The following is a 23,985-nucleotide window of genomic DNA, read 5'->3' as shown; positions in this document are numbered from 1 at the left end:
CCCGCTGCATCTCCAGCACCACATGTCGAGACTGCAGATGTCCACTGCACCCAGATATTCCATGTGCACCTCCTCCAACTTGCATCAACTATGGAGAGCACCACTCTCCCTGCACGCCAGAATGCCCAGTACCCCAAAAGGAGCGGAAAATCATGAGTACAAGACCCTGGACCAGTTGACTTATACAGAGGCTGAACTTAAATTTGAAAGATTACATCCCATTCTGTTGACGTCAACATATGCTTCAGCTACGTCACCAATGCCGTCCCAAGTGCCAACAGTTCCTCACTCTGTTCCAAGAACCGTGGGCCCTCCGAGCCATCAGAATACATCCGCTCCCTTGGTGGTAGGGGAAAAAATCTTCCTCCATTGCACCCAAAGCACCTAGTTCGGGAGCAAGGCCCCCACAAACGCAGGGGACATCGGCCCTTCCCCCCTGCCAGAGAAGCAACAGCCTCCTCTGGCTTCTCTCAGGCGGAAGGGGTCCCTTGGGGCCCTCTCTCCCAAGGTCTCCTCTAATGCCATGGCGAACACTCGCCAGTAGCTCAAGGAGCAAAAAGCTGCTGGACAAAGAGCTTCCTCCGTGCCTGAAGCTTCTTAAGAGAAATCTTGCCAGCAAGTCCCTAAAGAGAAGCTAGAGAGCAAGCAAACTAAGAAGTAGTCTGCTAAGAAAGAGGACCCTCTGGTGTCTCTAACACCACCACCCCTACCAATTCAGCATCTGAGGATGTGGTGGAGATCTTAACGTCCCCTGCGGACCTGGATCTCACTGATGCCTCATCCACCATAGAAAAGGCTACAAGTACTCAATTGGTGGCATCAAGTGACCCTGAGGCATAACTTACCTCATTGCGTGCTTCATGCCTTCCCAATCTCTCGATAACATCATCCTCCAGTGGAATTGCGGCAGTTTTTTCCACCGCCCGGCTGAGCTACAGCAACTCTAAGCTTTACACTTGCTGTCTGCATTGCCCTCCAGCAAAACCTGGTTCCTGGCAATGCGGACGCCTGCCCTCCATGGCTATAGGGGATATTACAAGAAACACAGTGACTATAATAGTGTATCAGGTGGAGTTTGTGTCTATGTCCTGAACTCAGTATGCAGTGAACTTTGCCCCTTCAAACCCATCTTGAAGCTGTGGCTGTCAGGACACAGGAAATAATTGTCTGCAACGTATATCTTCCTCCAGATAGTGCAGTACCGCTGAGTGCATTGGCTGCACTGATTGATCAACTCCCTAAACCTTTCCTGCTTTTGGGAGATTTTAATGCTCATAACCCCTTGTGGGGTGGCACCGTGCTTACTGACCGAGGCAGAGATATCGAAAATTAACTGTCACAACTCGACCTCTGCCTGTTAAATACAGGTGCCCCCACACAATTCAGTGTACTCGCAGTCGAGCAGCCGACCCGAGCGGAACGCTGCTCTCTGCACCTGGCGTAGCTGCCCGCTGATAGCTCCTCGGAGTGGTCTCTAACAAGCTGCAACTGGCGTAGCTGCCAGTGACGCTCTACTGAGCGCTACGAACCCGCGCAAGCCACTTAACGCTTTCGGGCGCTAAGTGGCAAGAGCTTTGGCTCAACTTCCTGCAACTTCGGTTGCAAATCTCCCCAGCGGGACTCTCCCGTTCTTTGGTAGGGTAATCTCAGTGTCAGGGGCCCGTTCACGTCGGATAACCCTGCGCACTGTAGGCCGCTCTCTTCAACCCGCGCTCTCTTGCGCCACGCATTGCACTCTGCGCAGATAGGTCGTAGGGACACCCCTCTTCTGTAGGAACACGATACACAGCGCTTTCACTAAAAAGCAAATATTGTCGCTTCTTGAAAAAGAGCAAAATTGTCGTGCATCCATCCTTCCCTATCCAAATAAATAAATACTCCCGAAACAGCAAAGATGTCCGATCTTTCCTGTGCTTCCCCACCACTCACCCGCAGCAAAGCTGCAGCACAAGAGGCGGTAATGCCGGCTACTCCCGCCATCATTTCCGTCCCACTGTCCACCTTCCAAGAGCAGGTTGCCTTGAAGGACAAACAGGTCGCGGAACAGCTGGAGCTGATCGCAGAGCTGATGGGCAGTGAAAACACACAGACAGAAACACCCACACCACACACACAGGCACCTGCTGAACAACAGAAGGACATGCCCCCTATTTCACCTCTGGCGGCCCAGGCACCGACGGAACCGGATCCAGAGCCGACAGAGGACACAACAAACACAGATGAAGACGGGCCGTGGCAGCAGGTCGGCCCAAGGCGCAAACAGCAGCCAAATACGCAAACAAGTGAGCCCACAAACTCACGAGGTAACGGCCGAGCACTGCTGCCAACACCATCTACATCGCGAACAAACAACAATAACAACACAGGGACCAACACAAACAACCCTGCGACTGCAGCAACCACAAATATACAAGCAGCTACGCAGAACACAAACAACACCGCGACTGGCTTCCCACGAGTCATCATTCACAACTACGGAGACCTAAGTCTCCTAAACAAGGAATTTAACAATCAGCACAGCCCCACAACATACTACTCTAAGCTCACCGGGGAACACGCCGCACTGTACGTGGAGAACAAGGCAGACTACACAAATCTACTGGACTTTCTCAAAGAAAGGAAGGTAGAACACTTCATGTACAGGACAGTCCTGGAAAAAACACAGCAGTACGTGATAAAGGGGATAGACTCACGAACCCTGACCGACACAGTACACAATGAACTCTGCTCTCGGGTGGGAGTGCATTCGGATAAACCGAATGTCAGAGTTCGGCACAGCGAGACCGTCTCATAACTACATGGCGGAGTTGGCCGACACGGCCAAATCCTGCGACCTGCCGAAGTTAAAGCTATTTCTTCACATGGTCGTAAATGTAGAAATTTACAACACGCTGCGCACCCCCCAACAATGCCACAACTGCCAGCGCTATGTGCACGCGGGTATCAGATGCGGTCTCGCACCCCGCTGCCGCATTTGCGCTGGCGGTCACACAACCCAACGCTGCAAACTCCCCCATACAGCACCTCGCAAGTGCGCCAACTGTGGTGCTGCCCATCCGGCAAACTACAGAGGGTGCATTGCTTACAAAGCAGCTCTGAGGCGCAAAATCGCAAAACATGCGAAACCTACCGCCATCACAGTTCCAAAACCGCCCCCGCGCCCAGTAAGAAGTGTAATATCCTTCGCTGGAGTGGTCGCTGGCAGCCTCAGCAGCGCGGGACGGTCAGAGGAGCCCCAGAGCTCAGAACACGCGCAGCAAACACCCCCAGCAACAGACACACAACAGACAAGCACAACACCTGACACCACACCCGCACCGGGCACACCACACGAAACAAGCAACAACACCACCGTACCCCCTGAGATCGCGAACTGCAGCCCACCACACGCTACAGAAAACGCACCTACACAGGGACAACCACAGCGCCAGAGGAGGAGGAGAAGGAGAAACAGCCGCAGCACGAGGAACACGACCACACCACAACAAGTACACAGGCAACAGAACATCAACCCCCACGAATACATCCCGGACCCAACTCAACAACCCACATTACACACCCACTCACAACAGAGAATACACAGACGCCCACAACTGCCACACGAACAACCGACTCGCAGGCCAGCCCTCACCAAACGCCAACACTGGAAGAAGCGGCCGCTAACATGACCAATAACTCGCAGGCCGACATGACCAACATTACGACAACATTCCAGAGAATAATGGAAACATTATTCCCCGGACGCAGGACCACCGAAATAGTCACGAAGATTATGGGGTGTGTCTCACAACTCTTCATGCAGTTCATGTCGGGTACGCTCAACTGGACTAGCTTCCAAACCACTATCACACCGCTTTTTACACTACTACATGGATAATACACCACACCTGCCCCGAAACGCAGACTTAAACACAATCACACAGATCCTGTTTTGGAATGCCAACGGGATCGCAAGCAAAAAAGCCGAGATGGCCGCGTTCATGGAGCGAAAGGGTATCCGAATCGCTCTTGTGAACGAAACACTGCTTACGCCTCGCAAACAACTAAACTTCCCAGGTTATTGCATCTATCGTACCGATCGAGCGGATGGCAAGAGGGGAGGCGGCACGGCAATCATCATACACAGAGACATAGACCACACGAACATCGAGCTCCCAGCACTTGAAAGACTAGAGGCTACGGCCGTCAGGGTCAAGTTCAACAGAGCCAACACCACACTGGTATCGCTATACAATCCTCCTAAAAACATAGTAACACGCAATATCAGCACAGTACTCAACATAGCACCGCGGGTAATAGCCGCTGGAGACCTCAACGCAAAACACCCTGATTGGAACTCACGAATACGAACCTCCAATGGCAAGAAACTGTACGAACACGCGCTAGGCCGAAACTACATTATACTTGGACCGGACGTTCCCACGTTCGTGCCTACACAGGCCTGACATAGGCCAGACGTGCTAGACATAGCCCTCATAAAGGGCATCACATGCACACTCAACCTAACGGTTGAAAACGATCTGGACTCAGACCACATGCCTGTAATACTGCACATGGAAGAGACACTGCAGGACATCGAACCACGCAGGACGCTTAACTACAAGCGTGCAAATTGGACACTGTTCAAGGAAACGCTTGATAGTCGCATTCCCGACACCCACGAAATTAACAACACACAGCAAATCGATGAGGCTGTGGAGGCTCTCACAACTGCCGTCCAAGACGCAATGACTGACGCCATTCCATTTACAACACCAAGACAACACTCGACGGCCCTGCCCCAGGAAATCCTGGGCCTTATCTCAATGAGGAACCGCCTCAGGAGATACTGGCAGTGTACCAGGCGCCCGTTCTATAAACTGCACGTCAACAGATTCCAGGGCATAATACGGAATAAAATTCAAACATTCAGAAACAAACAATGGGGACAGAAACTCGCTGGGCTGGATACCACACGTCCTGGCGTGTGGCAGCTGGCCAGACACTTCACCAGGGAGAAACATTACATTCCCACGTTACAAGGACCAGACGGCCCAGCCTACTCCGCGACGGAGAAGGCAGAGCTTATGGCCACAACACTTACAGCATCTTTCATGCCGAATCTGGTTCCTTCAGACCCAGCATTCACACTTGAAACAGACCAGGAGGTTACACGACTTGTAGCCCAGCCCTCGCGCAACGAAATAAGACGTACTAGCACAAATGAAGTCACATGGGCTATCAAGCACACCAACACTAGAAAAGCCCCTGGGCCTGATGGCATTCAAAACCGTGTCCTCCAGGAGTTCACGGATACAGCCGTAGAATACCTCACACACTTAACGAATGCCATCCTGACACACCAACACTTCCCTGACTTTTGGAAGGTGGCCAAGGTCCTGATGTTCAGGAAGCCAGGGAAAGACCACTCCCTCCCACAAAATTACCGACCCATCAGTCTGCTGTGCTCGCTCAGCAAGATTGTTGAGAAAGTAATACTAAAACGTATCACTAGGCATTGCATCGCCAACGACACCCTAAGACCGGAGCAATTCGGCTTTAGGAATCACCACTCGACAACACAACAACTCCTCTGCGTAGTCGAACATATAACACATGGCTACAACATGAACAAAGCCACAGGGGCCGTGTTCCTAGACATCGAAAAGGCTTTCGATCGTCTCTGGCACAACGGACTCATACGCAAACTAAGCGAAGCTGGTTTCCCGGACGGACTCGTACGTCTCATACACTCATATCTCACGAACAGATGTATCAACACTAACGTGCAGGATAAACAATCAACACAACACGGTATCCAAGCTGGAGTACCCCAAGGAAGCATCCTAGGGCCCATCTTGTTTAACCTGTACATTAATGACTTCCCAGCTACACGAAACACGACGTTAGCCGTCTACGCGGATGACACAGCCATCCTCGCGCAAGACTGGAAACCGTCGAACATCAACTCACGAATACAGACAGCACTCAGAACAGCTGAGCCTTGGCTGGAGCGATGGCGCATTAAAGTAAATGTCGACAAGTGAGAAGCAGTTCTGTTCACACGCAGACCGAAACTACTGCGCAAACACCAACACTGTAGACCGATAACACTACATACACGCCCAATACGTTTCCGAGAGAAAGTCAGATACCTTGGTGTCTGGCTGGACCGGAAACTTACATGGGGGGACCACATCGAATACGTTGCCAACCGAGCGCACGCGAGGCTCAAACAGCTCTACCCAATGCTCAACAGGGAAAGCACACTGAATAGGAGGGTGTCGAGGTCCTTATACATGACACTGATTAGACCTCTGATGACGTACGCAGCTCCCGTCTGGGGATATGCAGCTCCCACACGACTGCGCCGCCTGCAGATCATACAGAACAAGGTGCTACGAATCACCAGCAATGCTCCACGCTACACACGCACCGTTTTCCCTTGGCTCTTTCTTTGGCACTTTTTTCTCCTCTGCCCTTCAAACCGCTACCCTTCGTCAGATTTCGACCAATCTCTCTCCAGATGAGCGCGTATTAATGGTTAATCCTAACCAGACGTACGCAAACATCGCAGTACCCACATCCTGCGACACCTCACTTTAGTGAATACTAACCCTTATGCAGAGATGGCAGTAGACCTTTTGTGTTGGACATCACGCCGGTGTGGGTGTGGAGGGGCTCCACCTCTATTTAAAAAAAAACCAAAAACAATTCAGTGTGGCACATGGCATATATTCGGCCACTGATTTCTCAGTCTGCAGTCGTGGCCTTCTCCCATCTAACCCTGTAGAGCGCACGATGACCTGTGTGGTAGTGACCACTTCCCCATCTTCCTGTCACTGCCCCAGCATCAGGCCCACGGACACCTGCCCAGATGGGTTTTAAACAAGGCAGACTGGGATGCCTTCACCTCTGCTGCCACCATTGAATCTCCCCCACTTGGTAACATCAATGTGGTGGTTGAGCAGGTAACTACAACGATCGTTTCTTCGGTGGAAAACACGATCTCTCGTTCTTTAGGGTGGCCCCAGCGAAAGACATTCTTTTGGTGGTCCCCAGTACTCACTGCGGCAGTTAAGGAGTGTCGACAAGCTCTAAAGCGGCACCCTTCCTGGAGCATCTCATAGCCTTTAAACGACTCCATGCCCACATTTGCCAGCATATCAAAAGGCGAAAACAGGAGTGTTGGGAGAGATACATCTCGACCTTTGGGTGCCATACGACACCTTCCCAACTCTGGGCAAAGATGAAACGAGTTTTTGGGTACCTGACCGCAACAGGTGTCCCCGGCTTTAACATAAATGGCGTGTTATCTACCGACGCAAATGTGATTGCGGAGCACTTTGATGAGCACTATGCTCTCGCCTCTGTATCGGAGAATTCCCACCAGCCTTTTGCACTCTCAAATGGCGGATGGAAGGGGAAGTCCTCTCATTCAGTACACGCCACAGTGAACCCTATAACGCCCCATTTACAGAGTGGGACCTCCTCAGTGCCCTTGCACATTGCCCCGACACAGCTCCTGGGCCAGATCGGATTCACAGTCAGATGATGAAACATCTCTCATCTGACAACAAGCGACACCACCTTGTGATGTTCAACCGGATCTGATGCGATAGTGTCTTTCCATTGCACTGGCAGGAGAGCATCATCATACCAGTGCTAAAACCCATCAAAAACCCGCTTCATGTGGATAGCTATTGGGCCATCAGCCTCACGAACGTTCTTTGCAAGCTGCTGGAACGTATGGTGTGTCGGCGGTTGGGTTGGGTCCTGGAGTCACATTGTCTACTGGCTCTGTACCAAGGCAGTTTCCACCTGGGTCGCTCTACCACTGATAATCTTGTGTCCCTTGAGTCTGCCATCCGAACAGCCTTTTCCAGACTTTTTTGATTTACAAAAAGCGAGTGATACCACCTGGCGACATCATATCCTTGCCACATTATATGAGTCGAGTCTCCGAGGTCCGCTCCTGATTTTTATCCAGAATTTCCTGTTGCTACGTACTTTTCGTGTCCAAGTTGGTGCCTCCGATAGTTCTCCCCCATATCCAGGGGAATGAGGTCCTGCAATGCTCTATATTGAGTGTATCTCTAATTTTAGTGGCCATTAATGGTCTAGCAGCAGCTATAGGGCCTTCTGTCTCACCCTCTCAGTATGCAGATGACTTCTGCATTTCGTACAACTCCACCAGTACTGGTGTTGCTGAGCAGTGGTTACAGGGAGCCATCTACAAGGCACAGTCATGGTCTCTAGCCCACGGCTTCCAGTTTTCGGCTGCAAAGTCGTATGTTATGCACTTCTGTCGGCATCGTACCGTTCATCCGGAACCGGAACTGTACCTTACTAACGATCCCCTCAGTGTAGTGGAGACATATCGATTTTTAGGACCGGTTTTTGATGCCCGATTGATTTGACTTCCTCTCCTTCGTCAGCTTAAGTGAAAGTGTTGGCAGCAACTCAATGCCCTCTGCTGCCTGAGCAACACCAACTGGGATGCAGATCGCTCTACGCTGCTGTAGCTCTACAGAGCCCTTGTTCAATCCCTCCTTGACTATGGCAGTCTGGTTATGTTTCGGCAGTACCCTCAGCGTTGCATTTACTCAAACCAGTGCACCATTGTGGCATTTGACAAGCAACAGGAGCTTTTGGGACGAGTCCCGCGACCAGCGTCCTTGTGGAGGCTGAACTCCCTCCATTGCAGATCAGGCGTACACAGCTGCTTGCCAGTTACGTTGCACATGTTCGTAGTTCTCCTGAGCATCTGAATTACCATCTCCTTTTCGTACCCACAGCGGTTCCTCTCCCACATCAGCAGCCCAGGTCAGGGCTTGCAATTGCAGTTTACGTTTGATCCGGTGTACACCTAGGCTGCGGCTTCGCCTGGACCTTTCACATGGCCCAATAAGCTCAGTTCACCTGACGGCTCTCCACTGTCACTTCCTCTCAATTCTTGACATGTACCGAGGCCATGAAGTAGTTTCCACTGACAGCTCAATGGCTGATGGTCGCGTCGGCTTTGTGTATGTCCATGGAGGACATATTGAACAGCATTCCTTGCCTGATGACTGCAGTGTTTTCACTGCAGAGCTGGTGACTATATTTCACGCTCTTGAACACATCCATTCATGCCCTGGGGAGTTGTTTCTTCTGTACACTGATTCCTTGAGCAGCCTACAAGCTATCGACCAGTGCTACTCTCGTCATCCTGTGGTAGTGACCATCCAGGAGAACATCTATGCCCTGGAACGGTCCGGTCGTTCAGTGGTGTTTTTGTGGACCCCAGGACTCGGAATCCCAGGCAACAAACTTGCTGTAGGCTGGCCGAACAGGCTACACGGAAACTGCTTATAGAGATCGGCATTCCAATAACTGACCTGCATTCATTTTTACACCAGCAGGTTTTTCGGCTTTGGGAGACGAAATGGCATAGTCTCAGTACACACAACAGACTGTGTGCAATTAAGGAGACTACGGCTTGCGCGACCCAGGGCTACCCCCTGCACTGCCAAGACCTGCCTCAGTGTCGGTATAGTGCCCAGTTGACAGTGCCCTATATCCTGGTGCACTGTCCCACTTTGAATGCCCTGTGACGAAATCTTCGGTTACCGGATTCGTTGCCATTAATTTTACCTGACAACACCTCAACGGCTGATTTAGTTTTATTTGAGACGGTGGGTTTTATCATTTGATCTAAGTTTTAGCGCATCTCTTTTGTCCCTCTGTGTCCTCCTCCTCCTTTTTATTCTCATGGTCAGCCAGCCATGGTAACCTGTTTTATAGTTTTAATCTATTCTACCTGTTCCTTGCGTTTCTGTGGTTTTCTTGTCCCCTTTTGTCCATTTAAGTGTTGGTTGCCCTTCTGTCATTCTTGTCGTTTTTCCTTTCTCTCCGTTTTGTGTTGTCAGTCTCGCTTGTTTTATTCTCTCCCTTGTGGCATTGTTTTATTCGGAACAAGGGACCTATGACCTAGCAGTTTGGTCCCTTCTGCCCCTCTTTAAAACCAACCAACCATCAGCAGTAGTGCACCATTGTATGGGTTTTGTAGATACTGCCACATTCACAGTGTCTCAGGTGCTGAAGTTCATACTGCTGATGTTCATCATAAGAAATTGTATTGTTCTGTGCCTCAATGTGTTAAGGCTGCTCTTCATGCAAAGGATAATGTAAACTATTAGCATTCAGATAGCAAGCAGTCACTGTGGTTTTGGTTTCCTAGGCATATGATGATGAAACTGGCCATACTTCTTTTTGCTTAACACATCAAAAAATGGTAGTTGCCTCCTCAAGGTTAAGATGGACACCATTCATGTATGCTGTGAACTGCTGTGTTGCACTTTCAGCTGTAGACCATATTAAGGAAGTGTTGTCAACATACCGAAGGAAGCACTGAGTGAGGTAGTGCAGTGGTTAGCACATTGGACTCTTTCTGGACAACGGCGGTTCGAATCCATATCCAGTCATCCAGATTTAGGTTCATTACAGTACAGGAAGTAAGTTGTCGTATGGCATGACAAGTTACATGACAATGGAAGGAATAATTACTGAGAAGAAATGCTGAGACCAAACAAATTAATGTAAATTAAGACCAGGTGGGTGGTGAGAACCACCAACATGTAAGACCAATTCCCACCCAGAGTTCTGAGAAACTGATGAGAAGGGGAAAGAAACGAGACAGCATGTGTGGTGAAATGGGCACTGAGGCCATGACTGTCAAGCTGTAGAACCTGCTCTGCAACAGGATAGTGTGTGTTGCTGGTAAACACCCTCTGCCTATGCCCATTCATGCTACTGAACTCAACCTAACTCTTGCCTGATGTTTTGTCAGTCTTGGGTATTACACCATCTTCCACATTTTAGCCGACTAGGGGAGAGCACTGGAAGAGATTTAGAGACCTCTTCCAACCCGGAGTTGTGGGTGATTTTTTCCAAACTCTCCCCTATTTCCTAAACCTCACCAGTCCTTTTCATCCATCCCTCTTCCTTCCCCTTCAACCCTTCTGCCAGAAGGAGCCACTAGCACTGAAAGCTTGCAAATTTCAGTTCCTTTACATGTGTGTAGTTTAGACAAGAAGAGAATAGAAGCTTTCGAAATGTGGTGCTACAGAAGAATGCTGAAGATTAGATGGGTACATCGCATAACTAATGAGGTGGTGTTGAATAGGATTGGGGAGAAGAGAAGTTTGTGGCACAACTTGACTAGAAGAAGGGATCGGTTGGTAGGACATGATCTGAGGCATCAAGGGATCACCAATTTAGTATTGGAGGGCAGCGTGGAGGGTAAAAATCATAGAGGGAGACCAAAAGAGGAATACACCAAGCAGATTCAGAAGGATGTAGGTTGCAGTAGGTACTGGGAGATGAAGAAGCTTGCACAGGATAGAGTAGCATCGAGAGCTGCACCAAACCAGTCTCAGGACTGAAGACCACAACAACAACATACATGTGTAGTCTCATGTTGCTGCTTGGTGAGTAGGCAAAATTAATAATCACAAGGTTGTGTTTTTTGTTCCCTATTATAAAATGGCAGCATTATCTTTTACTTTCTCGAACATGCTGTTATCAGGAGCAGTGAGTAACAAGCAGTGTGCATGGAGGCATGTTCTGTATGAAGTGACAAAACAATATAAAGTTTTCCAGTGACAAAATAATAAATTTAAAATTGTCCACACTGGTTTTGATGGTTCACAGTTGCAATCTGATCTGTGTTCCACAACTAGCTAATTTATTTATTACTCACATTTATTCTATAGAAGATAGTCCTTAGGAACTGCCTCACAGTGCAGGCACATAAGTGTCTATGAAAAAGTGAATGTTAACTGATGCTTCATCCCCACCCGAAGGGGAAGATATGTTGATTAGTCAAACAGCAAGAAGAGATGTGGATACCATGAAACAATTTTGTTCAGATTACTGTTTGCTTACAGGAGCAGATAGTGGTGTTTTGTGATAGCACCAGTTGTTCTTTATAATAGAAAGAACATAACAAATATTATGTTAACAACAAACAACACTGTGTGTATATTATTTTTCAAACGGAAACTGGAATCAAAAATAATGCCACCCTGTTGTGTACATCAATGCAGACAGTTGCCAGGAGAGAGAACAGCTGGACTATATGGTGCTGGACAGTGATGACGAATCCCCCCCCCCCCCCCCCCTCCCTCCTCTGCTCTATGGTGTACTAGGCAACTTGTTTTTACAAATGGAGGATACACAGTCCCAGAATCATCATAAATTGCCCCCTGAAATTAAATTCATGGGCAGATCATAGAATTGCCTGTCTGCCTCAAAGTTTGTATGACTTCGTTTAGTTTTTCCATAAGGACAAGTTAATGTTTGTAATGAATTTCACTTAAGCTGATTGATAAACAAGACCACTGCAACTTGTTTAGGACTGTATCATTCTTACCTGGCAGCAGTATGATATGGCTTCCAGTACTCTAGAATGAACTGAAGTGAGCAAATGAATAAATGAGGATCTTGTACACTTAATTCTTGGTATCTGAAATTTATATTTCCAAATTCCAGAAATAAGAGAAAAGAAGTTGATTTTAGTACTCAAATCATGATATGGCTCAATAATATTGGAGACTTTCATTGAAGCATATGACCTGTATTCCATTTACTTGTATTTCTAGTCATCTGGACACCAGTGTACCAATCAGTTATCTGCTTACCCATCTATATTTTACAGTAAACAGAGTTTCTATATTTTGTAAGTATCAATACCACTGCTAAATAATATGGGTGTAGAAGACAATCATTCTGTATTATATATGGTATATAATGTCTGTTAATGCATAATGTTCTGCCATAAAAAATAAATTCAACACAACTGTTCATTTTTGCAGATACTTTGCTATAACATTGTTCAGTGAACTATACGAAAAAAGCAACATATCTTCCATCTGTACATTTCCACGTAGGTAATAGGGCACTTGTGATTTAATGTGCTGTTGACAGATTACTTTGCTATATCAGTAACTATCGGACTATAAATATTAGGGTTCCAGGATTCACACACACATGGTTTTAAACATACAGACTCCACCTTTTAGAATTGGTTATGTATGTCAGAAAGGCCAAGACGCATGTTACCCTACAACCAGCTGGGTAAGTCCACCTGAGGGGTGGAGGAAACAAGGGAACATAATTCCCCAAGAGTGGGGTTCAGCACTTCGGTGTTCAAGCCAATTTTCAAGTTGATAGCTAGTTCACATTCCAGTTGTTCAAAGCAGAATCTCAACATCTGCCTGAAGCACAGATAAGAAGTCTAAATATGGGTGTCCATGTAACAAATGGCACCTTGCTGAGCACCTCTGCACCTCACTGTACAATCTTCAAAAGCTCACGATGTGCCAGGATGTTGTTTGGACATTATAAAAGGTATCATATTTGAGCCATTCAGACCTATTTAAGACTCGATCTTCTTTTAGAAATGGAAATCTCCTGCACTCCCTTCCTGTTCTGTTCTGTTCTGTTGATTGAAAAATGTTATTTATGAATGAGTCACATTCACTGAAAGTTTTGAGTGATGTAAGTGGCACTCAAGCTATACAAAATATTAACTACAAACAGGTATTTCATCTTCGTCATTGTCAATGGGCAGGCTGTAAAATAAATCTGTGAAAGGGACACCACGTATGTTCTTGCAGTTTGAAAGTGCTACAACCTTCTCAGTTCCCATTTAAAAAGGTATTTTGCAATTTCCTTCCCTGCACTGTTCTTGTTCACACAGTTTAACAGTCGCACTTATACATATTTTGTTTTGCTTCATAGCTTTTAATTTTCATACTGTCTACTGATAATTTAACACACACAGTACAACAGTTTTACTTATTAGCGTAAATACACTAATAATAAGCAAGTAACCAGGAATCTGCAGGTTGTGAGGATTGTAATGAGAATGGAAATCAGGTACAGTAACAAACTACTACAGCATGGTATTGAAAAAGAACTTTTACTCGAGTTCTCTGTGCATCGCTATGTACTGACAGGCACCGAGGTGGGATGGATCCACCATTACACTAACAATAAATTTTACTTCACAAAAGATCTCTAAGACCAGGTCTTTGGTAGCTTCTTGGAGGGTCTCTTCTCTCTGTACGTTCAAATGTTGCTGCTATGTACCTTCGTTCACGATTTCGTGGGCCATGCAAGTCAGTCACTGCAATTTCCGCACACACCATGTCATCCAGAATCTGAAATGAGATTATCAGATCAATATTTTCAAGGAACTTAATAAGCTTATTTCTGCAGTTGTAATACTACAAAAGCAACAGTTATGACACTTACACAATCTCATGACACACTGAAATTAATCTACACATTTGTAGGATCTTTTTTACACATAAGAATTAAATATTGTATGTTTGATCAAGAATGTCCACATCATATGCACAAAGAGTTGGAGGCCTATATGGTTATTCACTGTGGTGTCACCGCCAGACACCACACTTGCTAGGCGGTAGCCTTTAAATCGGCCGCGGTCCGTTAGTATACGTCGGACCCGCATGTTGCCACTATCAGTGATTGCAGACCGAGCGCCGCCACACGGCAGGTCTAGAGAGACTTCTTAGCACTCGCCCCCCTTTGCTAGCGATGGTTCACTGACAAAATACGCTCTCATTTGCCAAGACGATAGTTAGCATAGCCTTCAGCTACATAATTTGCTACGACCTAGCAAGGCGCCATGTTCAGCTACTATTGATATTGTGAATAATGTACAGTCAAGAACGACGCTCATCATTAATGGATTAAAGTTAAGTATTCCACCAGCTACGTCTGTTTTTCTAATTCTAATTTCCTTGTCCTGTTCCAGACCTCACGCCAGCCTGCGTGAGCTAAAACGCGTGCCTTTCGGCTTCCTCTAGTAACCCGGTGTTGGCTCTCCTGCCAACCCACAACATTCACATCGGTTTGCAGTGTGATGCTTATGGAGAAAGTGTCTGCTTATGGTAAAATGAAATATCACTGTCAAACCACAACATGAAACAGTGCAATGACAATGACAAACTAGTTAAAAGGGAGAAAACACTGCACACATGAAAAAATATGCTAACTTAATTTCTAAATGTTATTTCAGAATAACAGTAATCACTTGAAGTTTTTTTTTCTTTTTATAAGGATCATATTTTTATTTCACTTTCTATAAACTGGTGAAAGTTGTTCATTTCATACTCACTTAGCAAAAATTATTAAAAAGGCAGCACTACTTTTATCGCATAAGATAAGAGTCTATGTTCATTTTCTACTCTTGAATGTATCAATTAAACCTTGTTTGTACACAAAATATAAATCAAAGATCAAAAATAACACAAGGAAAGTCATCTTTCTGGTCTACAGCTTTAAAATTTGGAATAAATGACATGCAAAAATAACATCTAAATAAAAAGAAAAAATATTGGAAAACTTCTTTAAAACAATTTTGAGGGCAGAAAGAAGGAGGCTTACGGTTTATTGTGCTGTCAACATTGAGGTCACTGGAGACAGAGCACAAGCTCGGATTGTTGTAAGGATGTGGAAGGAAATCTGCCGTGTCCTTTCAAAGGAAACATCCTGGCATTTGCCTGGAGTGATTTAGGAAAATCACAGAAAACCTAAATCTGGCTGGCTGGACATGGGTTTGAACGGTGCCATCCTGAATGGGAGTCCAGTGTGCTAACCACGGTGCCACCTCACTCAGTTTGAGGGCAGAAGTATATGCTACATGAAAGAATGTATTAAAGCTAATTTGTCATTTTGAAATTTATTTCTTCTAATTTCTGCATTTCATATCTTTTTTCTTTTGCAGACTTCTCAAATTATTCGATTTATTTAACACCATTACAGCCCGTTGTTTCTCTGATTGCTATTATGCTGTGGTTGAACGGATTTCAACTCTGATCAGGATATAATAGCCCAGAACATTTTGTTAACTGTGACATTTTTGGCTGTGAAAATTAATATTTTATGATCATTAATCTGTCTTCCTTTCTTTTTTTAGCATTTTCTGTGTTTTATACCTCTTCCAGATACTGATTATAATGATGTCTTAACATGGAATGAGAGTAACACAAATCTTTATTAGTAAACAACTATTATCACATCTGCACTTAAGATATTTACATGACCACAAATGAGTCTCAAAGCTACATGCAATTCCTCTTTTAAGATTTCCGACTGCATATTTTTTGTTACTCTAAAAACTCTTTCTGCAGTTGTTTGGCCGTCACTTAATAGAAAAAGCTTCTGGATACATGATCAAACTTGTATATGTTTCATTTTTAAATGAAATCATCCAAACTCATAGTTTCTTTCTCCAAAGTTAAAAATTCTTCAGTGTTTTCATAACAGTATCATTGACACAATCTGCATGAATGTCATCACAACCTCCAAATCTAATAAGCTACTTAGAGGACATTTACTCTCCCTCATACAATTTCGTTTCTCTTCCACTAAATATACTTAAACATGATAAATTTCTTACAATGCTGAAAACTGCTGGTGATTTCGAAATTATAGCTGATACAACTTTAATTAACACATATTTTACGTTCCCATGTAAAATCAGTATGTCCCCCCTCTGACACCTTTATAAAAGAATGTAGTTCTTGAATTTGTCAAAACAAAAAACAAAAAATAGGAAGATGGTTCTTAGGGTTATTGAATTCAACTTTTACTACATCAACAACAGTTAAATTATTCAACAGTTTTGGTTTCCCTGTATTAATGCAAGAATCGATTTTTTTAATATTGTCCGTTATGTACAAGAGCATGGGTTTATCAGTCTGATGTGTGTTACGGAAAGGCTCCATAATGTTTAAGTATTGCAAAGTGTTAAGTTTTACATGAAAATGATTTTTGATTTTGTTGTTGTAGTCGTCATTGTTGTCATCCTCAGTCTGGAGACTGGTTTAATACAGCCCTCCACACTACTCTATCCTGTGCAAGCCTCTTTATCTCCAAATAACTACTGCAACCAACATCCTTCGGAATATGCTTACTGTCTTCATCTCTTTGCCTCCCTCTACGATTTTAACTCCCCAAACTTCCCTCCAATACTAAATTGGTGATCCCTTGATGTCTCAGAATGTTTCCTATCAAATGACCCCTTCTTTTAGTCAAGTTGTGCCACAAATTTGTTGTCTCTCCAATTCTATTCAGTACCTCCTCTTAGTTGTCTGATCTACCCATCTAATCTTCAGCATTCTTCTGTAGCACCACATTTCAAAAACTTCTATTCTTTTCTTGTCTAAGCTGTTTACTGTCCATGTTTAACTTCCATACATGTCTACGCTCCAGACAAATGCCTTCAGAAAAGATTTCCTAACACTTAAGTCTGTATTCAATGTTAACAAATTTCTCTTCTTCAGAAACACTTTTTTCACCATTTCCAGTCTTTATTTTATATCCTCTCTATTTCAATCATCTTTGGCACTGTTCTCAATATTTTGATATTACACTCCTGGAAATTGAAATAAGAACACCGTGAATTCATTGTCCCAGGAAGGGGAAACTTTATTGACACATTCCTGGGGTCAGATACATCACATGATCACACTGACAGAACCACAGGCACATAGACACAGACAACAGAGCATGCACAATGTCGGGACTAGTGCAGTGTATATCCACCTTTCGCAGCAATGCAGGCTGCTATTCTCCCATGGAGACGATCGTAGAGATGCTGGATGTAGTCCTGTGGAACGGCTTGCCATGCCATTTCCACCTGGCGCCTCAGTTGGACCAGCGTTCGTGCTGGACGTGCAGACCGCGTCAGACGACGCTTCATCCAGTCCCAAACATGCTCAATGGGGGACAGATCCGGAGATCTTGCTGGCCAGGGTAGTTGACTTACACCTTCTAGAGCACGTTGGGTGGCACGGGATGCATGCGGACGTGCATTGTCCTGTTGGAACAGCAAGTTCCCTTGCCGGTCTAGGAATGGTAGAACGATGGGTTCGATGACGGTTTGGATGTACCGTGCACTATTCAGTGTCCCCTCGACGATCACCAGTGGTGTACGGCCAGTGTAGGAGATCGCTCCCCACACCATGATGCCGGGTGTTGACCCTGTGTGCCTCGGTCGTATGCAGTCCTGATTGTGGCGCTCACCTGCACGGCGCCAAACACGCATACGACCGTCATTGGCACCAAGGCAGAAGCAACTCTCATCGCTGAAGACGACACGTCTCCATTCGTCCCTCCATTCACGCCTGTCGTGACACCACTGGAGGCGGGCTGCACGATGTTGGGGCGTGAGCGGAAGACGGCCTAACGGTGTGCGGGACCGTAGCCCAGCTTCATGGAGACGGTTGCGAATGGTCCTCGCCGATACCCCAGGAGCAACAGTGTCCCTAATTTGCTGGGAAGTGGCGGTGCGGTCCCCTACGGCACTGCGTAGGATCCTACGGTCTTGGCGTGCATCCGTGCGTCGCTGCGGTCCGGTCCCAGGTCGACGGGCACGTGCACCTTCCGCCGACCACTGGCGACAACATCGATGTACTGTGGAGACCTCACGCCCCACGTGTTGAGCAATTCGGCGGTACGTCCACCCGGCCTCCCGCATGCCCACTATACGCCCTCACTCAAAGTCCGTCAACTGCACATACGGTTCACGTCCATGCTGTTGCGGCATGCTACCAGTGTTAAAGACTGCGATGGAGCTCCGTATGCCACGGCAAACTGGCTGACACTGACGGCGGCGGTGCACAAATACTGCGCAGCTAGCACCATTCGACGGCCAACACCGCGGTTCCTGGTGTGTCCGCTGTGCCATGCGTGTGATCATTGCTTGTACAGCCCTCTCGCAGTGTCCGGAGTAAGTATGGTGGGTCTGACACACCGGTGTCAATGTGTTCTTTTTTCCATTTTCAGGAGTGTATTTGGGTGGTGGCTCCCTAAATTTCCCCTTCTCTATCTGTTTAAACCATGTTTTCAATGCAGGCAAAATTTCTAGTACTCTCTTGCATACAGACACATTTTCAAATAATCGGTGAGAAACAAATTTCAAAGCTTGCCCTGTTAACAGTACTAAAACCCTCTCTTATAGTTGGAAAATATTTTACTAATCAGTAAACACTAAAGAAAAAAAGAAAGGAATAATTATCAATGTTCCAAACTAATGATTCAAACCCTTGTCTGAAAGCATTATGAATGACGTGTATTGCACAAGTCCCAATATTTATCAGCTGACTGATTATTATAATCATTAAGAATGTGTTGTTCTATTGGTTTATGTTACTTCTAAGTTGGTGTTTGGACCATCCATAGACATTTTAAAATATGGGCAAAACTGAACTTGGCAGATTTTCAAACATGTCATTTGCAGTAGTGTGGCCATGGAAAATTGATGTTACAAAGATGTTTCGAGAAGGTAGTTTTTCTGGGGAAAAAATCTATAAACATTAGCAGATAACACACAGCCCAGTCACATTAATGTGACCACCTGTCAAAAGCCTGAATAACCACCTTTAGCAGTGATGAATGTTGTGAGGCGTGCAGCAACAACATACCAAAAAGGTTGTGGAGCCATGCTAACTGCAGAGCTGTGGCCAGCTACATTAGGTTTCGCAGTTAAGGGTAAGTTCAGAAAGTTTGGTGGCCAGGGGCGTACAGTGAACTTATCTTTGTGCTCTTCAAACCATGCACGCTGAAATATGGCTTCCCGGCTATTACACAAGTTGAAAATATGGTCACTATTTTTTATAAACTTAAATTTGCCATATTTCGTGACAGTACCTTTTCCATTAGACGTTTGCAAGCAAATATAAGTCTTGGCTTCAGTTGTCTAAGTATGATTCCACAATGCATCGTTGTCGGCTGCAGAAAATGACGTGGTTCAGCGTGTTTCTCTCATTTTGGTGTTTCAAATACAGTTTCTTCCGATGTAGTTTCTTCTTTTCAGATAATACAAAAATAATAGTTAACATAATTCAAAATTATTTATGACTGCGACCTTCACATTGTTCTTCCGTCAACACACGCCAAGAGTTAGCTTCCGACTCGGACTGACTATAGTCAAAGACTACTCCAACGTCAAAGATATTTTACACAATCAGTTTCTTTGCTATTCTTCGATACATTTTCTAACAGTAATCAATATGCTTTTACTCTCAAAAACAGAAGTAAATTAACATATAATAAGACAAATTATAATAAATTCTGACAAAAATATAAGAAAACATTTTCAATTCAGTATCGACAAATACGGTAAAAAAATAACATCTCCCAGATCCATTACAACGCACACTGTGAGCTGTGTGACACATTGCATGGTCCTGTTGGTAGATGCCATGGTGCTGAGGAAAAATAAACCACATACAGGGGTGGACATGGTCCTGAAGGACAGATGCATACTTGTGCTGATCCACTGTGCATTTCACAATGACGAGATCACCTAGGGAATGCCACAAAAACAGTGCGCAGACAATAACACTCCCTCCTCTGGCCTGGAAGTTATCTTTCAGATGTTTCACACCATGTGTGTCAACAGCCATCTGTCTGATAAGAGCATAAAATGTGATGCATCTGAAAAGGCCACCTGTTGCCACTCAGCGAATGTCCAGTTGCAATACTGGTGTGCAAATTCTAACCTTTGTCGCCAATGAACAGCAGTCAGCATGAGTGCGTGGACCAGGTGCCTGCTGTGGAAGCCCAGACGCAGCAACGTTCACTGAACAGTCATTCAGCAGACACTGCAGGTAGCCCCTTTGTTCATCTGGGTGGTCAGTTACTTAACAACTGGATGTCTATTCACCCACAAAAATCTCTGCAGTCATAGTTCACCATGGCATCACAGTTGCCTCAGTGCTGGTTTTAGATAGTGCCATTTTGTCACAAACAGTATGATTTAACCAAGGTGGCAAGCAAACAGTTTATAAACTTAGCCAGTTTGGAAATGCTTCCACCTTTGGCCCAAAAGCCTATGATCATGCCCTCTAGGACCTAAAATAAATTGCTGTTTCCCCATTACGACATGGACTGCACTGGTTTTTGTGTTCTTCAACAAGCTTTATATACACTCCACTGCTAGTGCTGCCACCTGCCATCCGTGAGTGGTCATTGACATTGGACAGAGGTGGTGGTCACATTAATGTGACTGGACCATGTTTAATGTCAAAATGGGTCATTCCATATGAATATACCCATTTTTAAAGAGTTGTTGCACCATGATAATGGATGTAGATAGGCATAACTCCTCTATTCTTTCACAGGTTATTATCAGAAATATATGGCATTACAATTTATTTATGTAAAAATACTCGAGGCCCGGTAATAAAAAAAAATAAAATACAGGTTTTTTTTTTAAATTTGAGCCAAAATAAAAAAGTTAATTAATATTAATATTGTGGGAGTAGTGATCAGACACATTATATACTAAGCTTAGAATAACGCATTTTACAAGGAGCATTAAACATTAGCAACTTAAAGAGATTTACTGTGTTTATTAAAAATATAAAACGAAAAAAAAGAACGAATGAACTTACTTCTTTCTTTACCAACAAAAAACAAATGAAGTGTAATTATATCAACATAAAGATGACAAGGGATATAACAGAATAACAAAACAACACTGCTAAATAGTGTTGCGAACATAACTCTCTTCTTCTTCTTTTTTTAAATCGTTCAACTCTGGCAAAAACGCCTTTGAAATACCCACAAGTTTAAAACTATGTAACGCCAATTAGTGATGTAATCTGTAACTTATGTATAGCCCCAAGCTCTTAAAATACCTGAATTCTGGATAATTACCCACAATCTCGCAACACTGCTGCAAACCACTATTTGTAGTTTCACAAGAGAGGAGGGGGAAGGAAGGAAATCTCTCAAAGAACTGTGTGTCTCTTCTGTCAGTCAAAGAATACATGTGGTTATTAGGATGATCTGAGTCAATCACCACTGTGCTTGAGCTGAACCACATGCTGAGAGTAGTGATAATACATGTGTCTGAATCTGTGTTGCTTTTACATCATGACAACATGAGTAGTAGTACGCTCATATAAGGATTTCCAAGCACTAATTGGAAATTTTTTCACAACTCAGATGTTTCTAAGGTGTATAAGGAGTTTGTACACACCCTGGAGTATTGAGAAAAGAATCTACAAACATACTTCAGCCCACTACATGTAAGTCCCATACGGACAGTGAAGCCAAGTTCAGACTAACTACTGTTTACACAGAGGCACTTAAGCAGTCTTTCTTCCTAGACTCATATGCAGTTGGAATGGGAAGAAACTCTAACATGTTCAACAAAGCTGATGTCACGAACTTCACAGTGGTTTACATAGCCTCACTTCTTGTGTTCTGGGTGATACAACAAAAGATATTTCATCATTTAAAAACATACTGCCTACCAAATCATTCATCTTTTATTAGCACATTGCCACATCATATCTCTCAAAGTTTACTAATTACTTTCAGAATACATATGAAAGAATAAGTGAGACTACAGGAAGAAATTCAGTGAAAAACTTTTAATACGTACATAGATCCAGAAAGAAAAACAATCTTAGTAAAAAAGGTCTAAAATTATAACCAGATATAAGCTATGTCTCATCACCTGATGTAGTGTTTGATACAGCAAGTCACTTAATCCATTCACGCAGAATTTTTTGATACCAGATTTGTCATAGGAATACAATGTTTTTACCATATACATATTTTGTTTTCACATATACATGATTATTTATGAAACATGAAAAAATGTAGTTGGTTCTAAGGAGTTATAACACCATAATCATCCACACGCAATTCTATTGCCTATTGTAAACCATGAATCATTTCTCATTTGCCATAAATATTCATACATACTAGAGCTGCACATGGTATCTTATGAAACATTTGTCCACATGAAGGACAACTTTACAAGTGTTACATTCAAAACAGGTTTCCCTATGATGCCCTTGATCATAAAAAACTACCCATCTTCTAGAGGGAGCAGTTGGTTTCTCTTTCGGCATTTTTTGCACTGGAAAATGTTCCCAGCTTCTGGCTTGAAGCCTTAGTGGTTCTTCTGCTTGGTTGTCCCTTCCAAGTGTACATAAGGAGAGTTACATTCTTGAAGAGCTGCTCTGCCACAGTAAGCCAGAACACTGGAGTCGCAATTACTTTTTCTTTTTGACCCACTGTCTTCTATAGGAGGTACTGATAACTGTTACATGGGGATGCAGCGAGCAAAGTGCACCCTCAGTTCACCAAGTATTACAGGAAACCAGCATTTGTTGTCACTTCTTGAATTGGCAGCCAGTGTTTGGATGCTGTAGAACAGTTACTTCTATTTTAGATGTCACAGTGCAAATACTAGTTTTAGGATGATTAGCTACATTGTTTCCAGTCCCAAGGAATCACAGTGTACAGCACACATTGCTGTCACATTGGCACAAGTTTCTTAGGTCACTGTGCTTTGTTGTGTACTTCCACTTGGACGCCCAAAATGCTACTGTTTTCATAACTTGATGACGTATCACATGCAATATAGTAGCTTGCACCTTTAAACGACTCATTAAAACCACTTCATTAAAAAACACCAAATACTGGCAATTTCTGCTTCATAGGGGTCAGGCGTGCTGTCATTCACTGAGCTCACAAATATACAATTAGAGCCATGTAAGAGTAGTATCCACCATCATACTGTAATACACTGAACTATGATGGCTGTACCCACCATTAAACAGGTTCTTGAGAACATGTCAGTTTTCAGCTTAGTGAGTGGGGGAGTTCTGCGATTATGACTAAGAATAAAGATGCAGATTTTTAAAATTATTCTAAGCAAAGTATTACAAAATTAATTCTACAAATAGTTGAGTAATCTCCTTGAGATTGCTTTTTTTGGGGGGCTCTTGCAAATATATGCTAAGAAATTTTCTCCCACACAACCTTCAATGATTTGCTTACCTGGTCTACTGTGTGACCGTTCTCACTAAGACGTTTAAGCAAAGCTTGAGCTTCATGAGCAATTTCTTTACGTTCTTCCCTCTCACTTGCTGCCTTCACTTTTTCAACCTGGAAATAGAATAT

The 23,985-nt window shown here is 44.4% G+C and overlaps 1 protein-coding gene across 2 annotated transcripts in view; it reads right to left on the bottom strand.

Annotated features, from left to right (window-relative positions):
- Positions 1 to 13,926: 13,926 nt before the first annotated feature.
- The window catches only part of LOC126481307 (pentatricopeptide repeat-containing protein 2, mitochondrial-like), a 75,449-nt gene continuing 65,390 nt past the window's right edge, over positions 13,927 to 23,985 (bottom strand). For both annotated transcript variants that reach the window (XM_050104962.1, XM_050104963.1), the window contains exons 7-8: positions 23,863 to 23,970; positions 13,927 to 14,186 (exon numbers count right to left, since the gene is read on the bottom strand). In XM_050104962.1, coding sequence (XP_049960919.1) covers positions 14,031 to 14,186; positions 23,863 to 23,970 — 264 coding nt within the window. In that variant the 3' untranslated portion in view covers positions 13,927 to 14,030. The remainder of the gene's footprint in view (positions 14,187 to 23,862; positions 23,971 to 23,985) is intronic.

Source organism: Schistocerca serialis, chromosome 5, assembly GCF_023864345.2.
Source record: "Schistocerca serialis cubense isolate TAMUIC-IGC-003099 chromosome 5, iqSchSeri2.2, whole genome shotgun sequence".
Classification (NCBI taxonomy): Eukaryota; Metazoa; Arthropoda; class Insecta; order Orthoptera; family Acrididae; genus Schistocerca; species Schistocerca serialis.
This window is presented reverse-complemented; position numbering and strand designations above follow the sequence as displayed.